Source organism: Anas platyrhynchos, chromosome 16 (genome assembly GCF_047663525.1).
Source record: "Anas platyrhynchos isolate ZD024472 breed Pekin duck chromosome 16, IASCAAS_PekinDuck_T2T, whole genome shotgun sequence".
In the NCBI taxonomy this organism is placed as follows: Eukaryota; Metazoa; Chordata; class Aves; order Anseriformes; family Anatidae; genus Anas; species Anas platyrhynchos.
Window position 1 is genome coordinate 1,789,214 of NC_092602.1, and position 21,558 is coordinate 1,810,771.

The 21,558-nt window shown below is 47.7% G+C and overlaps 2 protein-coding genes across 4 annotated transcripts; one reads left to right on the plus strand and one right to left on the minus strand.

Annotated features, from left to right (window-relative positions):
* The first annotated feature begins 20 nt into the window (after window positions 1-20).
* SART3 (spliceosome associated factor 3, U4/U6 recycling protein) lies at window positions 21-12,807 on the plus strand. Of its 2 annotated transcripts, none has more exons than XM_038187368.2 (19): window positions 21-362; window positions 1,011-1,137; window positions 1,795-1,899; window positions 2,725-2,909; window positions 3,890-3,995; window positions 4,732-4,856; window positions 5,155-5,310; window positions 5,595-5,733; window positions 6,124-6,231; window positions 6,627-6,704; window positions 6,910-6,968; window positions 7,107-7,216; window positions 7,497-7,609; window positions 8,030-8,106; window positions 8,493-8,661; window positions 9,375-9,823; window positions 10,313-10,465; window positions 11,049-11,236; window positions 11,768-12,807. In XM_038187368.2, the coding sequence occupies exons 1-19, from the start codon at window positions 168-170 to the stop codon at window positions 11,946-11,948; spliced, it is 2,823 nt and encodes a 940-aa protein (XP_038043296.1). In that variant the 5' UTR covers window positions 21-167; the 3' UTR covers window positions 11,949-12,807. The 2 variants fall into 2 exon arrangements, with proteins under 2 accessions (XP_038043296.1, XP_038043295.1); XM_038187367.2 differs by having other exon boundaries at window positions 24-362; window positions 9,372-9,823.
* An 834-nt stretch (window positions 12,808-13,641) lies between these two features.
* FICD (FIC domain protein adenylyltransferase) lies at window positions 13,642-17,578 on the minus strand. 2 transcript variants are annotated; one of them, XM_072024382.1, is made up of 2 exons: window positions 17,313-17,578; window positions 13,642-16,338 (listed from the first exon to the last, which is right to left on the minus strand). In XM_072024382.1, the coding sequence occupies exons 1-2, from the start codon at window positions 17,509-17,511 to the stop codon at window positions 15,263-15,265; spliced, it is 1,275 nt and encodes a 424-aa protein (XP_071880483.1). In that variant the 5' UTR covers window positions 17,512-17,578; the 3' UTR covers window positions 13,642-15,262. The 2 variants fall into 2 exon arrangements, with proteins under 2 accessions (XP_071880483.1, XP_038043515.2); XM_038187587.2 differs by having other exon boundaries at window positions 17,322-17,576.
* Window positions 17,579-21,558: the final 3,980 nt, after the last annotated feature.

Genomic DNA, 21,558 nt, shown 5'->3' on the forward strand with positions numbered 1-21,558 from the left:
CACGGCGGTCGAGGAGCGGTGAGAAACCGGGAGCGGTGCGGGAGGGCTGCGAGGGTTTCTTCTCACGGCGGGTGAGCGGTGGGTGTGCGCTGCTTTGAGGCAGGCGCGGCGCGGACGGCCCCGGCGGGTGGCTGGAGCGCGGCGGGCGCTGAGGGGAGCTGCATAAGATGGCGGCGGCGGGAGCTGAGGCGGCGGCGGCGGCGGCTGAGGAGGAGGCGGAGGAGGGGGGGAAGCGGAGGCTGCCGCTGCCGGACCCGGAATCGGGCGGTGATTCGGAGGACGAAGGAGACTCGGACTCGTCAGGGGATGGCGAGGATGAGGAGAAGGAGAACGAGGCCGAGATCCAGCGGCTGGAGGAGCAGGTGAGGGGGGTGGTGAGGGGAGGGGGACCCCAGAGGGACCCTCCCGGTTGCTGTGGGCTCCCTCGGGGCGCCCTCGGCCTTGGCCGTGCTTTTATGGGGTCCCCCGTGGGTCCCGAGGGTTTTAGGGAGGTCCTGGGGGTCCCCGGTGTGGTGTGGGGCTCGGGGGGGGGGGTCACGGAGCTCTTTCTCCTCAGAGAGCCCCAACGGGCAGGCGAAACGCGCTGAGGGGCTTTGGGGTCGGTCCCGTTGTTTTCCGTTAAATTTTGGGACACCCAAAACGCCTTAGTTTTATCACAGGAACTGGTCCTTACTCACTTAAAACGCCCGAGCAATTTTCTGCCGTGCGCCAGGTTTTGGCACCTGTGCTGCCAAGCAGGCTTTAGAGCTCAAAATTTGCTTTTTAGTACAGCTTTAAAGCTCAGTTAAACTCAAAGTGTGTCTTTATAAGTGTCTGTGGCCTGAAAGTATCCTGTGGGCACCACTGGAGCCAGCTGTGTGCAGGGAGGGAGATGCTGGGCTGGTCGCATGAACCCATGAGGAGATTCACGTGCTGTGAGAGCGTGTGGTGTTCTGCTAAATGTTCTCTCACTTCTGCATGTCTGTTGCTTTATGATGCCTTAAAAATCCACTTTTATTTTTTTCTTGAAGCTTTCCATCAACGCTTTTGACTACAACTGCCACCTGGACCTGATAAAGCTGCTCCGCCAGGAGGGAGAGCTGGTGAAGCTGAGGAGAGCTCGCCAGAAGATGAGCGAGCTCTTTCCGCTTACCGAAGGTACGGAGCTCGGCTCGGCTTGCAGCTGCTGCTGCTGCTCAGGGATCAGTCAGCGATGCACAGGCATTTTGGGGTGAAATCCCCTCGTTTCAGCAGTGAAATATGTTTGTGCGTGGTTTCAAACTCCAGTTTGAGGTCTAAAAGAGCAGAGCTAAGCTCTGCACGCAGTTGTGGGCAGGCCTTAAAGCGCGTAGTTCTTTTTCTTCCTAATAAACCCAGAGGCAATGTAAATACCACAGAGGCTGTTCCGCCGGTGTACTTTTAGCCTTGGCAAGGGAAAGTTTCCTTTTATGCGTGTGGGAACGTGCAGCCTATGGAGGCATTTATTGTTTCCTGTAAAATGGGAGGAAGGTGTGCCACTCAGCAGCTCTTTGGTTGCTGGTGCACTCAGATCTTCTACACAAACTACCAATAACTTGCTGCTTGCAGCTGCAGCTTTCTTTAAATAACTGTGTGCTTGTTTTGTACCCAGCTGGAGAGGTCTGTGCCAAAGTCTTCATTCAAATTAATTGTAATTGTGGCTAAAGTTGCTTTTTTCCCCATTGTCCCTCTCTGTGTTTTTAACTCTGTTATTAAAAACTCCAAACACTTGAACAAACAATTGAGTTTATTTTTTTCTGAGCTTTTTGTGATGGGTTCTGAACTTGTTGGTTTCAGAAATCTGGCTGGACTGGCTGAAGGATGAGATAAAGATGGCTTCTGAGATCTCGGAGCGAGAGAAAGTTTATGAGCTGTTTGAGAGAGCCGTGAAAGACTACATCTGTAAGTTCTTAATATTTGTTATAAAACATATTGTTACATTCGGATTACGCCTTTCTAGGGAAATCTTTTCGTTCTAATGCAGAAATTGCATCAAAAATATTAGCATGGAGTGATCCTCGCTTTGTTCTGAAGTGTTTGAGTTACAGGCCACTTAAAGGCAATGCTTTAAGTACCACTGCAGTCTAAGATAGTCTAAGCTAACATTAAAAAATACTTTAAATGCTTTTTTTGCACTTTTCTAATGTCCTTAAGCAGCAAGTATTGTGCTTGGTTAAGGAATGCTTTCTGCATTACCCACGGTATGTTCTTGAGCTCTTTTTTGAGGAGAATGAACCCTGTTGAGATGCTCACTTCTGTTCTCACCTTCTGTGTTGGTTAGCGCTGCTTTTGTTGTCGTTTCTGTTATGTGACAGCTCCTAAAACAGCCTGTAGTTGCTGTCCTGGAGGTGGCACTCCTGAAATGCTTTGACGTGGAAGAACCTCGCCGTGTGGCCCTTGTTAAAGCGAGGGCAGCACGTGGTGGCTTGTCTCTGTCAGGAGCTGCCTGCAGCCATATGCTGCTTCAGAGCACTGCGTGCTGCTTGGGTGTTGTGGCAAGGTGCTGAAAACGTGATGTTGGAAGGAGCAGAGAAGGACTGGTGTCATCAGAGGGGAATCTCTTCCAGAAAATTCATGTAAAATGTCCCAGCACGAGCATGGCTGGCACTGCCGGGCGTTGGTGGGAGTAAAGAAAACTGTGTCTTGGTCTACTTGTGTTTGGGGAGCAGAGACCCCTTTCTGCTTTTCAAGGTCCTTAGCTCATCCGTTTCTCCTAACCTTGTTCAGGTCCTGAAATTTGGCTGGAGTACGCCCAGTACTCGATCGGCGGCATCGGGCAGGAGGGAGGAATCGAGAAGGTTCGCTCCATATTTGAGAGAGCCTTAACAGCCGTTGGGCTGCACGTGACAAAAGGAACGGCTCTGTGGGAAGCGTACCGCGAGTTTGAGAACGCCATCCTGGAAACAGCACAGGTAAGGCCAATCCCCTGGGCTACTGCAAGTAAAAACCTCTGGTATCGCTTCTGAAGCCACCTTGTGCTGCTTCTTCGTCAGACACTGAGCAAAGAGGCTGTGGGGTTGCTCAGCTGTTACTTCTCAGCTGTAGAAACTGGCCCTGTGCTCTGGGAAAGGCGTTCTCTGCATTTGTTGGTGTAATAATGAGTCTGTGCTTAAATAAGATCATAAAATTTCACATCTGGAAGCAAAATTTCTGTGCTTTAGCTTGAGCTGACAAGAATAATGTTAAACCAACTAGCTTTACTATTAAGGAGCTTGATTATTAGGCGTTATAATTCTTCCCAGTGAATACTTCTGCACGTAATCGATCGTGTTTACATTTCTAGGCTGTCTTCCCCTTCAGCATTGAGCTCATTCATTGTCTCACCCTTTTTGCAACTTAGGGATTCTAGTGTATTACCCCTGGAACATGCAGGCTTGATGTCTACAAAGGATAGATACCTTTACAAGATGTCCAGAACATGAATATTTTCATTTCCTTTCAGCTTACTACATAAGATACGTCAGTTAATCACTAATGAAATGCCCTAACACAAGGGTAATGGGCGAACACCCTTCCCCTGATAAACAGAAAGGAATCTGGAAGTTTTAAATCATCCGTGCGAGCAGCAGGGATTTATTGAGAAACTCTCTGGCAGCCCAGTGGGCTTGTGGAATGGCACGATCACACACTGTTTATCTCCAGGTTTTCATTTCCCAATGTGTGCCTCAGCTTTCACTGAGGAACATTTTTTACATTCACCCAGTTCAAAGCCCAGCAGTTCCTGAGTTTTAGCTTTCACAGCAGCCACCTGAGATGCAAGTTGCCTACGTCTGTGCTTCAAGGCTCGTGTAGTCATTTGGAGCCCAGATCCCCAGCCCATAAACAATACCCCCTCGTGTTCCTCGGCTCGGGCTTGAGGGAGCTGATTACATTTCAATCCTTTTGTTTGTAGCCAGCTCCTGGCAGCGTTCCGTCGCCCGAGCAGCAGCAGATGCTCTGCAGCCAGCTTGAGAGGATCCACACGCTGTTCAGGCGCCAGCTGGGGATCCCGCTGTTAGGTGAGAGCCTTTGCACTGGGGGAGATGGCGTGAATAACCTGGTACAGCGAGGCTTTGGTCGTGATTATTCCTCTGGTAGAGCCACACAAATTGTGATATCTGAACATTCCTTACTTGGTTACGTTTGCCTGTCTTTGGGGTCCCTTGAATGATGTGCGTTTCCCTTTTATTCAGAAATATTAATTGAAACTTGGTTTGCCTGTTCCTTCAGTGCATAATTTGAGATCACTTAGGCCATTTAAAGTACAAGTAATTAGTGTGAAACATGACCATCAGGAGCTAGGAATTCAGCTGTGAAGCTCACTGTACAAGAAGCTTGGTTGGTAGGAAAATAATACGTGCTGACAGCTGGGTTGTTAGTCTGCCGTATCAGGTTCATTTAACTTTAAACTCCTTGAGTCCCTTTTCTTGGTTCGTTGTCTCCTTCCAGGAGAAGTCGAGGCACAGATCTTTGACTTCTTCATTTACGTATTGGAAGAATCTGGGCTGGCTTCTGCTTTAAAGACTTGGGAAGATCTTGGGACTTTAGTTCTTGTAAAGCAAAGCCGTTAGCTTTAAAATAACTTGTCCTGAGTTTGTGTTCAAATTACACTATATACGATAGTGTACAACCCCCTTAAAGGTGTAGTAGTGTAGCAGTAAATATACAAACAGAAACACTCATTTATTAAAATGAAAAATTGAATTTCATTTAGTCCATTGATGGCATTAATGATGTGGTTTCATGTCTTCATAGATATGGAGGCCTCATATGCTGAGTACGAGGAATGGTCAGAAGAGCCGATACCAGAAACAATAATAAAGAACTACAAAAAAGCTCTGCAGCAACTGGAGAAGTGTAAACCATACGAAGAGGCACTGGTAATGCTTTTACTTTCACGTTGCTGTAAAAATAACAATTAATTGGTTTGTGGTGACTTTTTTTCTCTAGTCTGTGAGATAAGGGAGCTCCCTTGAGCATGGTTAGCTGGCTAGCAGCTATGAGCAGTACGCAAGGCACTTCATAACCAGATGTGCTGGAAACTTTTGAAGCTGCTGATATTTAGAGGCCAAGCTCACGTTTGAAATTTTGCCTGAGACCTACCCTGAGTGACAGTTGGGCTGTTTGAATCACACTTCGTTGAGATTTTTATTTTTCCCTTTCCTATTTGTTTTATAGCTGGGTGCTGAGACTCCAAAGCTAGCAGAGTACCAAGCTTACATCGATTTTGAGATGAAAGCAGGTGATCCAGCTCGCATTCAGTTGATCTACGAGAGGGCTTTGGCTGAGAACTGCCTTGTACCAGATCTTTGGGCACGCTACAACCAGTATTTGGTAAGGCAAACAGAAATGTTTGGGGTTTTATCTTCCATTTTTCTTTGTCTTTTTTGTTTTAATATCTTAATGGTTGATAAATAACAGGAGGTGTTCTTCCAATCCTGTCACATTGTCTTTAAATTCTCCAGAAGCTGATTTCTACTTCACCTTATTTTCAGTGGTGTATTTATTGATTAAGCGAGCGTTTGCTCAGTTTTTCCCCCAGCTTTGTATTTTCTCTGCAGAATTTGTCTTGGGCTCTCTGGCTCACAGGTACTTAAAACTTCGTGTGATTATTTCAGGACCGGCAGCTGAGAGTGAAAGAATTGGTCTTGTCTGCTCACGACCGTGCCGTTAGGAACTGTCCCTGGACAGTTGGGCTCTGGATTCGCTATCTTCTGGCGATGGAGAGGCACGGAGTTGACCACTGCATTATTTCTGGTAAAGAAATATCTCAGCAAACCTTCTTCACAGTACAGAACCACTTCTTGTTGTGCCATGAATGATGTGTGACAAGTGGTGACCTGCAGGATTTGGTGTAGCCCTTCTCCAGCAGTCTTAAAGCCAACAAAATTTACAGTAGCGTTCTTCTAGGGCACAGCTGTTATGGTTGAGTAGCTTTGCTTCTAAGCAAGCTCTTTATTTCAACTTTACTTCAATGTTGCTGAATTAAATGGGCTTTTACATTAAATTCCTTAAACAATTTACTACATTTAGGGCTTCTTGTGTCTTGTGTTTTCGTTGTCCTGTCTGCTGCAGCTTGTTAACTTTGTCAATAGTTGAAAAGCAAATACATGTTTTTTTATTTTTACCCCCTCCCGTTTCTTACAGAAATATTTGAAAAGGCTCTGAATGCAGGTTTTATTCAGGCAACGGACTACGTAGAAATCTGGCAGGCATATCTTGATTACCTAAGAAGAAGAGTGGATTTTACACAAGGTACATAGATATGTTTGAATAAATATGTGAGTTTTATATATCTGAAACAGTGATGTTACTTTAATTAAAAAATAAAATACAGTCAACACTAGCTTCATATTCTTCACAAATAGTACTTTCTTGCCTGTCAGTGTGCTTAAAATATAAGAACGTACTTGTTTTAGAGTAGCTCCTTGCTGAAAAAATAGATTGTGCTGTCACAAAAATTGTGTTTTATATGTTAGGTACTTGGTGGGGGTTGGTGTTTGTTTTGTTCTGGTATGCAAGCTTTACTGAAGTAGCAAGTTTTATTTATTTCCTGCCAAAAGAAAATCATTAGGGGTGTAAGTGAAGAGATTTTAGTGGATAGGAAATGAAAACTGTTGTTCTAAGGTGGTTCTTTCTCTGTTTTGAAGACTCAAGTAAAGAATTGGAAGAGCTGCGATCTGCATTTGCACGTGCTGTGGAGTATTTGAAACAAGAAGTCGAAGAGCGTAAGTTAAATCATCCCGTGTATTGCTTTGTCTTGTGCAGAATCATTTTTTCATAAGAGTAGCTTTCCATGTAATGTTTAACTTGTCTTCAAGTGTCTTAGACATCTTAAAAAAAGATGAATACTCCACCTATGGTCTAAAACTTGTTTAATAAACACCCTATTTCCAAGAGCCGTTCACAAATAGTACTTATTTTTATTCCCAGGCTTTAGTGAAAGCGGAGATCCATCCTGCACCATCATGCAGAACTGGGCAAGAGTTGAGGTAATGTTTCTGTCTGCTCTATTTTAATTGCTAGAGTAGAGGAAATCTCTCTTTCAAGCGGTGGGGATGGCAGGGGGGTTGTGGTGATAGAACAAATAATCCTGATATGTACTGAGTGTGCGGAGTGCTGCTTCACAGGCCCGTTTATGTAACAACATGCAGAAGGCCAGAGAGCTCTGGGACAACATCATGACTAAAGGGAACGCCAAATATGCAAACATGTGGCTGGAGTATTACAACCTGGAAAGGTAAGAGCTTGGCTGGACAATAGATAATTTAAGTGACCTCATCTGCGTGAGACGAGGCTGATCTGCTCAGTGTTGGTACGCTCCTTAGGAGTTCACAATCTGCTTTTGAGGTTCTTAGTGCAGGTCCATGCAATATTTCAGAAATATTACAGCAACAAAGCATGGTGGGAGCTAGCTAGGGAGAGAGGAAGAGTGTTTGCACAGAACATCGTTAACTATACTGCTTTGTGATTGTGGTGTGGAGGATCGGCTTCTTACTGCTGTGTTTTCCCCGCTGTAGAGCCCATGGTGATACTCAGCACTGCAGGAAGGCCTTGCATCGAGCCGTGCAGTGCACAAGTGACTATCCAGAGCATGTCTGCGAGGTGCTGCTAACGCTGGAGAGGATAGAAGGTAGCAAACTGCAAGTCATTTCATTTTACTGTCTGGTTTCATTTTACTGTCAATAATAGAGTGAGCTTTGATCCAGTATTTTGTCATCTGGTGAAGGCTCGCTTTCTTTTGTCTACCATAGCGCATGCAAGCAGTTCTTTATTTTCTTTTCTTCACCTTTTCAGGCCTGATTTAGAGCCTGCTGAAATTAATTTTTTTTTCTATGCCTTTTGGGGGCATTGTATGATTAAAAAGAGGCTTTTGCTGTTCTTGGATTTTGTTTTCTTTGAAGGCCATTCATTTAATTTATATTAAACATTCATGTATAATGGCTAATACTAAGAATAAGGTTTATGACTTCATTGTTGCTTTTTTTCCTAGAATTGTATTTCCAAGCTATGGGAAGGCTAAATACAAAGCTTTTATTTCTTAATTCTCTAGGAACATTAGAAGACTGGGATGCAGCTGTGCAAAAAACAGAAAACAGATTAGCACGAGTTAACGAACAAAGAGCAAAGGTCAGAACTTTGAACTATAAGCAGTTTATAGGAAATACCTATTTTAAGATCAACCTTGACTGTCAGATTTCTAATGTTGCTTTGTACAGATAAGCCTAAATTGTCTTAAAGCTTCGGCGCTATTGATTTTAGTTTAAAAGTACAATTTAACTTCTTTAGTGCTTCTTTATGTTTCACCTTTTGACACTTGGATGAATATAAGAGTAACAGGAGTGCTCTAGGAAAAAAACATAAGAGCAAATAATTGACATGTGTTTTAAATGGTGATTCCATTAGCTTTGTGTTTATATAGCTTAGGAGAAAAACCTCCAGGTTCAGTACTGTAGAAAACAGTCATGAGGATGCTCTGCAGCATGCAGTTGCTTAAATAAGAATCTCTTTCTTAGGTCGCTGAGAAAGAAGCTGCTCTGGCAAAGCAGGAGGAGGAGAAAGCTGAGCAACGAAAGCAGGCTCGGGCAGAAAAGAAAGCTTCCAAAAAGGCTAAAAAAAATAGAATTGGAGACAAACGCAAAGCTGATGATGATGATGAAGGTGAATGGGGACGAGAAGAAGAAGGTAATAAAACAAATGTGTCAGTCCTCTGTCACTGGGGTTACTGGGTGATTGCCTGCAGTTAGAGGCAGATGAAGAAGTGCTCTCAGTGTCTTCAGAGCTGCATTTTTTTCAGGGCCTTTTTCTCCCAGGAGACCTTCATTGTATTAGCAAAATGAAAGCAAGATGGAGTGTTTTTTGGCTAGCCAAAGTACATACCTAAACGAACTTCTAGAGTTTTTTTTTTTTGTAGATTTCTCTTATTTCAGAGAAATATTGTGATTTTTCTTCTCAATTTAATTTTCCTGAGTCATCAAATGATGCTGAAGCATGCGGAATCTAAACTTGGTTATTTGGTATTATAGTAGTCTCTTGGAGGGTGGTACCAGAAGATCTTAAGATTGTTGCCACTGGGAGTATGAGAAGCTTTTTTGTTTGTTTGTTTTTTAATAAAGATCCTATTTGACAGAGAGCATGAGTCAGAAGCTGTAACTGACAAAACCAAATATTGTCAGTGCTTCCATTTAAATCCTCACTGTCTTGGTCAAGTAATCTGTTTCTCATTATTAAGAACCTGAGGGAGGTTTTTATTGCCTTGGAGCTGTCATTGTATTTTCCATCTCATTCATATTTGCTATTTCATGATTCCATGGTGGTAATGAAGGGCAATCTAATTTGAGTGCTGAGTGAAATGGTGTAACTTTTCTAGTAAGGCGCTCAATTTCATTACTCAGCAGAGCAGCCCAGCAAGAGGCATAAGGGAGACGGCGATGGTTTACTTCTTGAAGAAGACATGGAGTTAGAAACTGGGCTGTTTGGAAGAAGTGGAACTGAAAAACCAGATCGGCCGGCAAACCAAAAGCAAAAGGCGTCCACCAGTCGAAAAGACATCCCCAAAGTTCTGCACGACAGCAGTAAAGATAACGTTACTGTTTTCGTCAGCAACCTTTCCTATAACATGACAGAACCTGAAGTGAAACTGAAGGAGCTTTTTGAGAGCTGCGGGGAGGTAGAGCAGATCCGCCCGGTGTTCAGTAACAAGGGGACGTTCCGGGGCTACTGCTACGTAGAATTCAAGGATGAGAAATCTGCTCTCCAAGCTCTTGGGTTGGATCGTAAAGTTGTGGAGGGAAGACCGATGTTTGTTTCTCCTTGTGTTGACAAGAACAAGAATCCAGACTTCAAGGTAAACTTTTATTCGCTCAAGAAGTGGGTTCATCAGTGGGACTGTGTTGGAAAGCTGGCAGGATGTGTTGCTTCGTGAGTTCCTGTATCTAACAAATTGATGTTGTATTAGTTTGGCGTAGTTACCTGATGTTAATTCTACAATCTGTGCTTTTCTACTTCACTGGGTTATGTGCAGAAAAACTCAGTATTCAATTAGTGACACTTGAGCAAGAAGACAGATGTATCAAAGGTTCATTTCATTGTAAAACAAAGATAATGTTTTATAACTTCACTTCTCAGAATTCCTCGCACGTCCTAGGTGGATGACTGTGTTTATATGCAAATATCCCTCAAGATATTACTAATGGTTTTTTTATGGTGTGGGTGTTGTCTGTTAATCTCACCTTTTCACTCAAAAGGTTGAGAGATTTATAATAGGTTGAAATTCTTTGTTTCTGGCTGGCTTGAGAACTAACGGCTTTTTTTTTTTTTTTTTTTATTTCTTCAGGTGTTCAGGTATAGTACCACACTGGAGAAACACAAACTGTTCATATCTGGCTTGCCATTTTCCTGCACTAAGGAAGAGCTGGAAGATGTGTGTAAAGCACATGGGAATGTGAAGGACATCAGGCTGGTCACCAACAGAGCAGGAAAACCCAAGGTAGGTGTCCTTAATGCACTGTTAATTTCAATGAAATCCTTCAAAAGGGAACTCTTCGTGAGATTTGGATATAAAACATAGGTTTTGTAGCTTAAGGTAAATGACTTGATTATTGTTGCCAAACGGGTTTTGCATTAAAACTCATAGAAATGCATGGATTTGTGTAACATGGTGTGTCTTTATGCCAACAAATAAAAAACAGGAGGGGAAAGATTTTTTTTTTTCTGAAATACTAATTAAATTACATTAGAAAAATGCATGATATGAAAAGGATGGAGGAAAAGAGATCTGCAGCATTTTCAATACAGTAAAAAGAGGCATCAGTAGGTCTGCAAAGAACATTTGTTTCTAAAATAACTGGCTGGGGTTCACCTGGTATAACTGATCCCCATCCTCCTTTATCTTCAGTTTCCTCATGCTATTGTGCATAACACCTGCTGCAGTACTGGATTTGCCAGTGAGAAATGAGACACCTCTGACAGGGTTTGTTATGTCCATTTTGCAATAAATGGGTGCTTGTTAATAAGAGACTGTCACGCAGAGAAAGAATGACTAAAACTAGGTTACCTCTTCCCTTATTTAGGGCCTGGCCTATGTGGAATATGAAAACGAAGCTCAGGCCTCACAGGCTGTGCTGAAAATGGATGGCCTGACAATTAAGGAACACGTCATCAAGGTGGCGATCAGTAACCCGCCTCTCCGAAAGCTGCCAGACAAGCCAGAGGCAGGCAGAGCCTCACAATTTGCAGTACCACGACAGATTTATGGAGCGTAAGTATTAGCAAGGGTTTCCCAGTGCTTAACAAGCAAACACTGGGGTTGTTTGTAGGCTACGATGTAGGGAGCATCATCCAGAAGATGAGGGAACACCTGAAAGGTACTGAATCAAAGAATTGGAGTTGATGGATTGATGAGGAAAAGCAGATTTCTCTGTACATTACTGATAGGAACAGGTTGGTAGTGACTGAGTGCAGCAGCGTTGGACTGAAGCTGTTCTTTTTTTCCTTCCAAGTGCTCCTGCTGCTTACGGTTGGTGTGGCAGTGTAGGTGCTCTGTGGATAAAACCACGGAGCTTCAATTCCTGGGGACTGTTGGGCGGTTGTTTTCTGTCAGCACTTCGGTGTGCTGATTCAAAGGTCGTCTGTTGAAAGCTTCGCACTACTTACTCCTGAAACGAATGACAAGAATAATACTTAAAGGGGTGTTCCTTTTAGTGAACAAAGCCCTTTTTCTCTTCCTAAGCTAGAACAGTGTGTTCAGAGAGCGGTGGGGTATTCTGAAATGTTACTTTTCCCTCTGCAGGCGAGGGAAGGGAAGGACGCAGCTGTCGATGATGCCTCGTGCGTTGCAGCGCCAGAGTAATCCCGTGGCTAAGGCTGAGAATGGGATGGTCCAGAATTCACCAGCAACTTCATCCGAACCTGCTGAGGAGCCGAAAAAGATGTCCAACGCTGATTTTGCCAAGATGCTACTGAACAAGTGAGCAGGAAGTCTGCAATCAGCTGGTCTGGTAAAATGTGAAATGCCTTTATGGAAGCCATGTTGTGTCCTTATGCTAGCAGGGAGAGAACGCCAGTCACAATCAGGTGTAAATACTGCTCGGGACTACTGCATTCATTAAGATCAGTGTAGGATGGTACAAATCCGTTTTCCTCTGTTTTTAAGAGCAAAGAGTTATACTACGTTCTGGTAAAATGGCATTTATGTGATCCCTCATATTGAGGGTACCGAGGGGGGAAATACTTCCTGTACAGGTTGGATGCCACAACATTTTTTTTCTGAATACTTTACAAATATTTCTCTTTCATTAATGAACGAGATGCGATGTGAAAGCCTAGGGCTAACCTGGTCGAGCCCCACTGCTCAGAAGTTCAGATTGTGATTGCAGTCATTCTCTCTGACAACACACCCACGTTCCACCAAAACACTCTCACACGCACGGAAATTCATCTCCTTCCATTCAGAGTTAAATGGCAAATGCTAGTAATTCACCACAATGGCCTATTTTAGTATTGGGAGAGTTTCTATACATTGGTGTGTATATGTATATACACAAATATACATATCTATGTATTCCGTTGATGTTCTGTTCGAGTTGACCTGTTTTTTATATTGTGTATTTGTAAAAGACATTGAACTTATTTTTAAGTGTCATGGATAATATTAGCTCCGTATGTTTTTTTCCCCATGGAAGCTGTACATGCTCTTGCTGAGGACCATTCTTGTTTGTTTTTTGCTAGCTAGCCCATACGTCTTTGGCAGGTGGTTTCTGTATGGTTTTGTACAAATGTGAAGTGCAAGCTGACGTTCCCTGGTTTATTAAACTCAAGTTCTCAAAGGTTTTCTATAAATACTGTTGCTTTTGTTGAAATGTGGGTGTTGGAATTGCACTTAACCCTACGGCAGCTAGGTAATACTGATGTACCTCACCTCTTGGGTGCACTGAGATCGTGTCCTCATGTACCTGTAAGTCGTTCACTCCCTTTAGTGTTAATATCTTGAACCACTTCAGTAATCACCTCAGACTTGAGAATGATCTGGCTATTATGGATAGAAATATCACTGCTTAGCTGCACCTGCTGCTACCTCGCAGTCAGCAGCTGGGGTTTGGAGGGGAGGGGGCACAGCAGGACCGAGTTCACTTGTACAACACAAGCACTGCTGCAAATAAACACTGTTTTCAGTGCTTACCTCCTGTGCTCATTTGGCTTGGCTTTACTTCAGCTTTGCTTTGTCTGCTTCCTAGCTGTGACATCAGCAGGTTTGGGGGTAGTATTGCTGTACTATAGGGCCCAAATTCTTCTTGTGGAGCTCATCTGTTCTGCACACCAAGTGTGGACTAACCACTCAGCACCGTAATGATGCAACAACACTGTAGCTCCATCTGCTTACTCACTCTAATGCCATTTTAAGGTGAAGCTTTAATTATGGGTTAGGAAAAGATGGTTACCTCGCCCTGACATCAGGCAGGCACAGCCTATGAGTGATGAATTCGGTTTCCTTTGACTTCTAGGGCTGGACTTGCTGCTTCAGTGTCCTCCAGTGCAACTGTGTGCTGCTGAGGGAGCCAGGATGTGCACTGCTCGTGCACCTTGCAGCTGCAGGAACTGAGCTGTGAGTGCTGCTTATTTTGCTGCCAGCAGCAGTGTTCTGACAACAGCCTAGTCCAAACAGACTTTAATATTAAAATACTTTATTAATCTGTTACTAAAATAACATTTTTTTTCCCAGAGCTCTAAAGTGCAGAATATCTTTATACTCACCTCGCACTACAAAAATAAGCATGTTTTTGTAAAAACAGAACAACCTTCCTCCCTTATTGGTTGCTTTTCCTGGCAGCAGTAATCAGTACATAAGCACGGGCTGGTGCTAAAGTACATGGATAACACCCAAACTTGTTCTATTGCCTGTTTTTTGTATAAAACATCATAACTACATCGCAGGTAAGAGAGAGAGGGATGAGACTTAAATAGGCCTTGGGACAATACAACAACCCACACTGTTTTACAAAGGGATTAAGCTTTACAGTACTCATTGGGATTGCTTCCACATTTTCTGATCCACATTTTCTGAACTGGGAGGTTTGGGGATCTAAGATTTAAGGAATTTGGCTGCTATGCAACCAGCAGTGGTGTAGGCAGCTACTCCTCTGCCTGTTAAGCTGCAGAAGATAAGGTACACTTCAAATTGGATGGCAATTCAGGTACAACACACTGCCGCTGCAGTATGGAGAGGCCTTGTGATTCTTTACACATTTACCACGGTAATAACACGACCTGGTAATTAATAAAGCTATAGTGAGAAGTTCTTGGTGTAGGTTAAGGAAACTCAAGTTCTCGCTGAATGAATTCTTACCAAAATGGCACAACTGATAAAGGCAGCCTTAGGGTTCTGCGTAACAACCTTTTCTGCCCGCAGCCTTGCAGGAACAAGCTCTTCCCAAACCCTGAGCAGAAACACATGGAGACAGCTGCAGTTTCCCAGAGAACCTGCTTGATGACGTGAGATCTGAGGCAGGGCCTCTGGGCACAAACTAATACTTCTGTTGAAATCACAGCAAAAGCAGCCTGCAGTTCAGTGAAGTAAGTCAGCGTTTCTTGTCTCTTTCCAGTCACCTGCTCTGGCATCACAGACAAATCACTCGCCCCTTGCTGCACGCAACTCGCCCTAGGAAAGGCAACTGAAAATAAATACGCAAAGTGCTGCTGAGAACAGAAAGAGGAGGGCAGAAATGCCATCGCTGAGCTGCAGCGAGCCTCCTTCCTCATCTGTTCTGTCTGAAACAAGAAGAGAACACCGCTGTGGGAGTGAAAAGGAAAATCTGATTGGCGTAGCTGGGAGTGTGCTATTACTGCAAGGGTTTTTTTGAACAACAGGGAGGGGGAAATGTGAGAGCAGCAACTCAGTTAAGGCTTTGGCTGGCCTAGCAGCTCCTTGCCAAGGTAAGACGAGGCTGTTGAGTGACGAGGTGAAGGGCTGCGCTGGAAGCAGCTCCTCCAAGCTTCATTTTAAGGAGAAATGAATTATTCCTACTTCAGTTCGTCGAGCCCGCGATCCCTCTCCCACCTCCATCCTGCAGCACACACAGGTTAGAGCCTACAGTCAGCGTCAACAGTTCACATTTCAGCCTGGCATCCTGGTACATAAATAAATTATATTAATTTAATCAAACAGAAGAGACTTTTAAATAAATGAAATGCTAAAGAGCGACACCCTCCTGTCAAGTTCCTTCCTAGCGAGAACAGGGAACTTTTTGTTCTCCCCCACTTTTCCCTGGCTCCTGCACGCCCGCAGCCCTCAAGTCTTGACGGGGATGGTTTGTCTGCATCCCGCCGTGCTGCCGTCCGCTTCGGGCAGCCCCACGGAGTACTCGGTGGTGGCGATGATCAGCATGTCCAGCGTGGTCTCGGTGCACTGGGCGATGAAGCGGATGAAAGGCCTGACGTCGCCCTCGTTGGCCACCTCCAGCACGTGGTAGTACTCGGCCCGCTGCTCCTTGCGGATGGTGATGGGCGGGTAGCCCGCCTGCATCAGGATCAGGTTCATCAGCAACCGGGACGTCCTCCCGTTGCCGTCCACGAAGGGGTGGATGTAAACCAGCTTGTAGTGAGCCAAGGCGGCGAATTCCACGGGGTGCAGCCCCATGGCGTCCTCCGAGTTGAGCCACTGCACAAACTCCTGCATCTGCTTCCCCACGTCCTGGGGGTGAGGCGGGATGTGGTGCCCTACAAACACCCGCGTGGCCCTGAACCTCCCCGCCTCCACGGGGTCGGCGTAGCCCAGCACCCGCCGGTGGATCTCCAGGATGTCCCCGATGGTGACGGAGCCGATCCGCGAGGCCAGCGTGGTGTTGACGTACTTGAGGGCCGCGTGCATCCCGATCACCTCGTTCTGCTCCACCAGGCTCTTCCCGGGGACGGCGTAGCGCGTCTCGATGATGTGCCGGATCTCCGACAGCGTCAGCGTGTTCCCTTCGATGGCCACCGTGTGGTAGATGTGGTGGTAGTAGGACTCCTCCATCACCCGCCGCAGGGCCGAGTTGCCTTTTGGGATGGCCATCACCTTTTTCACCTTGCTGTCGATGATGCTGAAATACCTCTGGTCGATTTCTTCCACCAAAGGCAGCGTCCGGTCCCTGTTGATCAGAGCCTTCTCGTTGCAGGGCGAAATGGTGAGCGCTTTGGAGTAGAGGTAGTCGGCCTGCAGGATGTCCTTTTCCTCTTCCGAAAAGATCCCGAATTCGTTCAGGGCGTCCACGTAATCGGGGTGCATTTTGAGGGCGTAGACGAAGAGTTTGTGAGCTTTTTCGCGCTTTCCTTGGCGCTTCATCTCCAGGGCTTGCTTCAAAGCCGCTTTGGCTTCGAATTTCACTTCTGAAACGCAAATGGGGAGCGGTTAGATCACAGGGCAGCGGGTTCTGCTGGAAACCTGGAGATTATCAGCATTTGCTGATACCGAAATTCAACAAAAGAACCACAAAACGCGGGTTCCAGCCACCAGGAGAGCTGTAGGGCCATGTTTAGGGGCCGAGCACCTTACCCAATATCTTCCCCAAAATCCCAAGCTGCTAATGGCAGAGGTGTTTTGGTTAAATCCCCCGTATCTTCCCCCAAATCCCCAGCTGCTGATAGCAGAGGCATTTTAACGAAAGACCCAACATCTTCCCCCAAAATCCTAAGGCACTGACAGCACAGGTGTCTCAGGGGAACCCCAACCTCTCCCCCAGCTGCTCATGGCAGAGGTGTTTTGGTGAAATACCCAACTTCTTCCCCAAACCCCCCAGCTGCCAATAACCCCACTATTTTAACCAAAACCCCAACTTCTTCCCCCAACCCCCCACCTGCCGATAACCCCGCTATTTTAACCAAAAACCCAGCTTCTTCCCCAAACCCCTAGCTTCTGACAGCACCACTATTTTAACCAAAAACCCAACTTCTTCCCCCAAACCCCCACCTGCTGATACCCCCTCTATTTTACCCAAAACCCCAGCTTTTTCCCCCAAAACACCAACTACCGATACCCCCTCTATTTTACCCAAAACCCCAACTTTTTCCCCCAAAACCCCAACTACCGACAACCCCTCTACTTTACCCAAAACCCCAACTTTTTCCCCCAAACCTCCACCTACCGATAACCCCTCTACTTTACCCAAAACCCCAACTTTTTCCCCCAAACCCCCACCTGCCAATACCCCCTCTATTTTACCCAAAACCCCAACTTCTTCCCCCAAAACCCCAACTACCGACAACCCCTCTACTTTACCCAAAACCCCAACTTTTTCCCCCAAACCCAAACCTGCTGATAACCCCCTATTTTACCCAAAACCCCCAACCCCCCCCACACACACCTTCCTTACCGGGAGCCGCCTCAGCCGTGCGGGGCAGCAACCGGAGCCCCCGGGGGGCCACGCTGAGGCCGGTACAGCTCCTCCTGACGAAGGGCAGCGCCGCCAGCACGGCCAGGCCGCCCAGCAGCGCCGCCAGCAGCGCCGCCCGCCCCGCCGGGCCCCACGGGGCCGCCCGCCGCCGGGCCGCGGCCCGGCACATCCCGGGAGGGAGGCGGGCGGGCGCTAGGACCCTGCGGCGTCCCCGCGGACCCCTCTGCCCCCTGCGAAGCCCCGCCCACTCTCGTTTTAGGCTCTTCTATTGGTCGAGCGGCGGAGGTTCGGCTTTCTTATTGGCTGCTCGCGGAGGTGTGTCCCGCCCCTTCGCCGCGCTCCGCTTCCTGTTAAAGGGAGGGGGTTCCGGGTTGCGCCGCGCCCACCGGCGCGGGAGGGGCTCGTGGAGGGTGGTAATTGGTCAGCGGGGATGTCAGTCTTGGGAGGGGTAACCAATGAGAAGGGAGGTTTGGGATGGGGCGGGGCTGATGCGGCCGCGCTCTGTTGCTAGGCGACGGCTGCGGCCTGGGCCTAGGCCTGGGCCTGTGGAGGCCGCGCCTCGCCTGGGGGGGTCCTGGGGGGTCCTGCGGGGTGCTGGGGGTCCTGGGAGGGGTCCTGGGGGGTCCTGGGGCGTTCTTTTGGTCCTGAGGGGGTCCTGGAGGGTCCTGGGGGGGGTCCTGAGGAGATTCTCGGGGGTTCTGGAGGGGTCTTGGGGGGTTCTGGGGGTCCTGGGAGGGTCTTGGAGGTCCTGGGGGAGCCCTAGGGGGACCCTGGGGGGTTCTGGAGGTCCAGAGGGGTCCTGGGGAGGTCCTGGGGGTCCTATAAGGAACACGGGGCTGCACGGCTCCTGTGCACAAACAGGCACGAGCAGGGGGAGGCTGGCCAAAAGCTGAAGGAAAAGGGAACGTCCCCGGGGGCTGCAGGGACCTCACCCTGATTTCAGTCCCTAGCAGGACGATGGACTTTATTTTTTTCCCCAGATACTCACACGACGTGTCATCATAAATAAAATGTGGTAATTTAAGCTGTTTTTTTCTCTGTGTGGTTGATTTTATCAAAAAAAAAAAAAAAAAAGAGAGAGATTTGGGTAAATGCAGCTTTCAGAAGTCAGGAGGTTTTGGTGCTCCCCTGTGTGACGTGCACAGAAGAAGGTGATATCGGGCCTAAAATAAATATAAGGGAATTGTAGAAGGGTGACAAATTGTGTTTGTTCTATAGAAGAGAGGTGAGCAGGGGTGGCTGTAGTAGGTATAAAGGGAGAATAATTGTAGTAGTTACTGAGGGATATTAAACACTGGAACAGTAGAAACTGGACATTTTTCACAATATTAACAAACCCTACTGGGGCTGCCAAGGAACTTGCTGCTGGCGCTGAAGTAAGAGCACAGGATGGGGCACAGCAGCCTGGTCCAGGTTAACTTTGTGCTGTTCCTGTGCTGAGCAAACAACTCGGAACAGGAGCTGCTGCTGTGTTACACCAGGGTGGCTGGGCGCTCTTCCTTTCCCTGCTTGTTTTCAGTGGTGGAGAAGGTAGAAACCACTGCCAGAGCTCTTTGAGACATTTATTGATGTTACCAGGACTGACAAAAGCAGCTTGATGAACTTGGTTCAGCCAGCAACCCTAAAAAGAGACTGACAGCACCTGGGCTCTGAGACCACTCAGCAGCAAAATGGAGCCCAAGGCGACGCCTGGAGCACAATTACCGTGTCCTCCAGCCGTTTGGAGCCTGACAAAGCCCATTAAGGCTGGAGGATAACTTGGGGGGATAATTAGCTTTTGAAGGATGAGCAAATACACCTGCCCTCTGAGAGGAACCTGCAACAGAAGCGTGTGTTTTCTTCAGCTCCAATGAAGCCTAACGTCAGAATTACAGAGTGATGAGGTATTTTCCTTCTCAAAATGGCGCAAAGCCCATTCAGAATCTGACCATTAAGCCTGATATATCGGGGGAGAACGACCCTGATAGCCAGAAATGCCTGGCACCTCGTCCAGGTTTCGGCAGCTGGGAGCGCTCCTTCTCTGCGGCTGCTGGGTGTCTGCTCGAGGGTTGCCGTTCCAGCACATCGTTGCAATTATCTATGACTTTGTCAGGGAGAGCAAAGGGAGATCTCAAAGTAGATCGTAGGAAAGAGTGTGGGCTTTGAAAGGATGGAGCTGGGGCCATGGGGTGGGCTGGCAGCTCTCGGCATGGCCGTGCCCACAGCCAGGAGGTCTCAGCTGGCACCCAGGGCTTCTTCCAAAGGTGCCGTGGGTTGTGCATTGCAGAGGGGTGCTGGGATGTCCTTGTGGCACAGGAGAAGCCACATAAAAAACAGTTTTTCCTAAAACTTTGAGGCCGAATTGGGTGAACGTGGAAGCAGAGGGATCCCTGGAGCCGGTAGGTGGCAGCGACTCATTTCGCTGCTCAGCAGAAGCCTCCCAGCGTTGCAGCCTCTCTCCTGGACCGTGATTCCTTCAGCTTTTAGAGGCAGTGATCACGCAGAACATATTTTTAAGGCTGAATAAGGCTCTAGCTTCCTTTTGGCACTGCTCGTCCCGGGGTAAAATCGCCGTGCTGTGCTCCGGGGAGGTTTGGGGGATCTGCGGCTGGTGGCACTGCTGCTGGTGGCACGGACCTGAGCGCTCAGCGATGTGTCTGCGGGGACCATGCCACTGATCCCTGCTGTCCCTGCACCTCCCCAGTGCCTTCAGGTGACAGGCAGCAGTACTGGTGTGAGCAATGTGCTAAAACGAGAAAAATTGCTGGATGGAGGAGTTCTTTTCCAGCTGGGAGCGTGCGGCTGTGGCGTGCCCAAGGGCTGCAGCTGCCGGGGTCTCGTGCCCTCTCCGCCTGCCCTTCTCCTCCTTGGTTCCCCTGCTCCTGGGCAGTGTGGCAGAGCCTGACCAGCAGCCGGTTCCCCAGAGCTGTGGGGTTAAACCGAGGCCCTGAGGATGCCACGATCTGCTCTGGGAGCATCCCCGGGACAGGCGCGTTGTCTGCTTGAGGGCTGCGCTGTGGGGAGAAGCCACTGGCTGCGGAGGCAGAGCTGCACATCGGAGTGTGGGATTTTAATCAATGAACAGATGGGCGAGTACGAGATCAAATGCCTGGTGGTAAAGCTGTCACCCGGGTCAAAGCAAGGTTGTTGTGAAAAACGGTTTTGACATTCTCAGCTGCAGCGCTTGCAAGGCAAATGGAAACCATACCCCAGATCCAAGTGCTAGCGAGCAGTGCGAAGACCAAAGGGATTTTTAATTAAAGAGAAGAAGGAAGGGTAAGCAAAAAGCAAGAGCAAGATTGCATTGTCTGATTACTTCTAGCTGCAACTAAAGACACCGAGCGAGGGGGTTCAAGGCTAAGGGAACCATTTAAAGCTCTTAGCGCGGGCACTGAGGGAGCACAAACACGGCGCTGAATAGGCAGCCGAAAACAAAGCTCCGAGAGGGTGCAGAAACAGAGGGCTTTGTTGGCTCTCTTGACGAATAATGAGGAACGAGGTTCTCAGACAGATTGGTTTGCAGCACTGGGAATAAATGGACAAAAGGGAAGCTTTCAAAGCAAGGCTGCAGCTGAGCTGGGTTATTTCGGCTAGGCCAGGCCGGAGCCGTGTGGAGCTGCCTTACCCTGAGAGCACCGCGCTTGGTTCCGCTGGCCGGTCCCAAGCAAGCCCACGCAGAACGTCTGGTTCTAATGAGAAACGAAATTTAGGGGGAGGAGGGGAATGAGGAGTCCCAGCTGCGTGGAGGAAGAGCTTTATGTTTATTGCACTTGTGGTCAGCACAGTTCTCCGAGCAGCTGAGCGCTGCCTGGCGCATCTCCCTCAGTGTCCTACCCATGGAGAACTTCTGGGCCTGGGAGCCACGGAGCTCCGGGAGCAGAGCTGAGCAATCCTGGAAAAAAATCCTACACATTTTGTGGGAGACAAGAGCACTGTTTCTCACGGCGGCGCCTGATGGCGGGAGCCTTTGAGTCAGAAACATCAGGTTTGCAGGAGTCAGCGGGCGTGGAAAGCCGCAGCCGTACGTGTTCCCAAGGCTGAGGACGTCCCTTGGGACCCCCGGTCCGTTTCTGCCACCACCCCTCACCAAGGGCTCCTGCAGCCCCCAAAATCCGTGGGTTCCCTGCCCTGGGGGGGCTGAGCAGAGGAGCTGCACGCTCGTCTCCAGCCTGTCCTTGAGGCTGATGTGGAAGTGCTGACTCCATAATAAGAGCCATTTTGGACGGGCTGCCACATC

Excerpts from the sequence above, each read along its gene's own strand:
- SART3 (XM_038187367.2), top strand. The coding sequence starts at position 168 with ATGGCGGCGGCGGGAGCTGAGGCGGCGGCGGCGGCGGCTGAGGAGGAG. Across the intron at positions 1,138-1,794 it reads GCTCTTTCCGCTTACCGAAG|AAATCTGGCTGGACTGGCTG; the intron begins GTACGGAGCTCG and ends TGTTGGTTTCAG. Across the intron at positions 4,857-5,154 it reads AACCATACGAAGAGGCACTG|CTGGGTGCTGAGACTCCAAA; the intron begins GTAATGCTTTTA and ends TTTGTTTTATAG.
- FICD (XM_072024382.1), bottom strand. The coding sequence starts at position 17,511 with ATGTGCCGGGCCGCGGCCCGGCGGCGGGCGGCCCCGTGGGGCCCGGCG. Across the intron at positions 16,339-17,312 it reads GGCGGCTCCCGGTAAGGAAG|AAGTGAAATTCGAAGCCAAA; the intron begins GTGTGTGTGGGG and ends TTTGCGTTTCAG.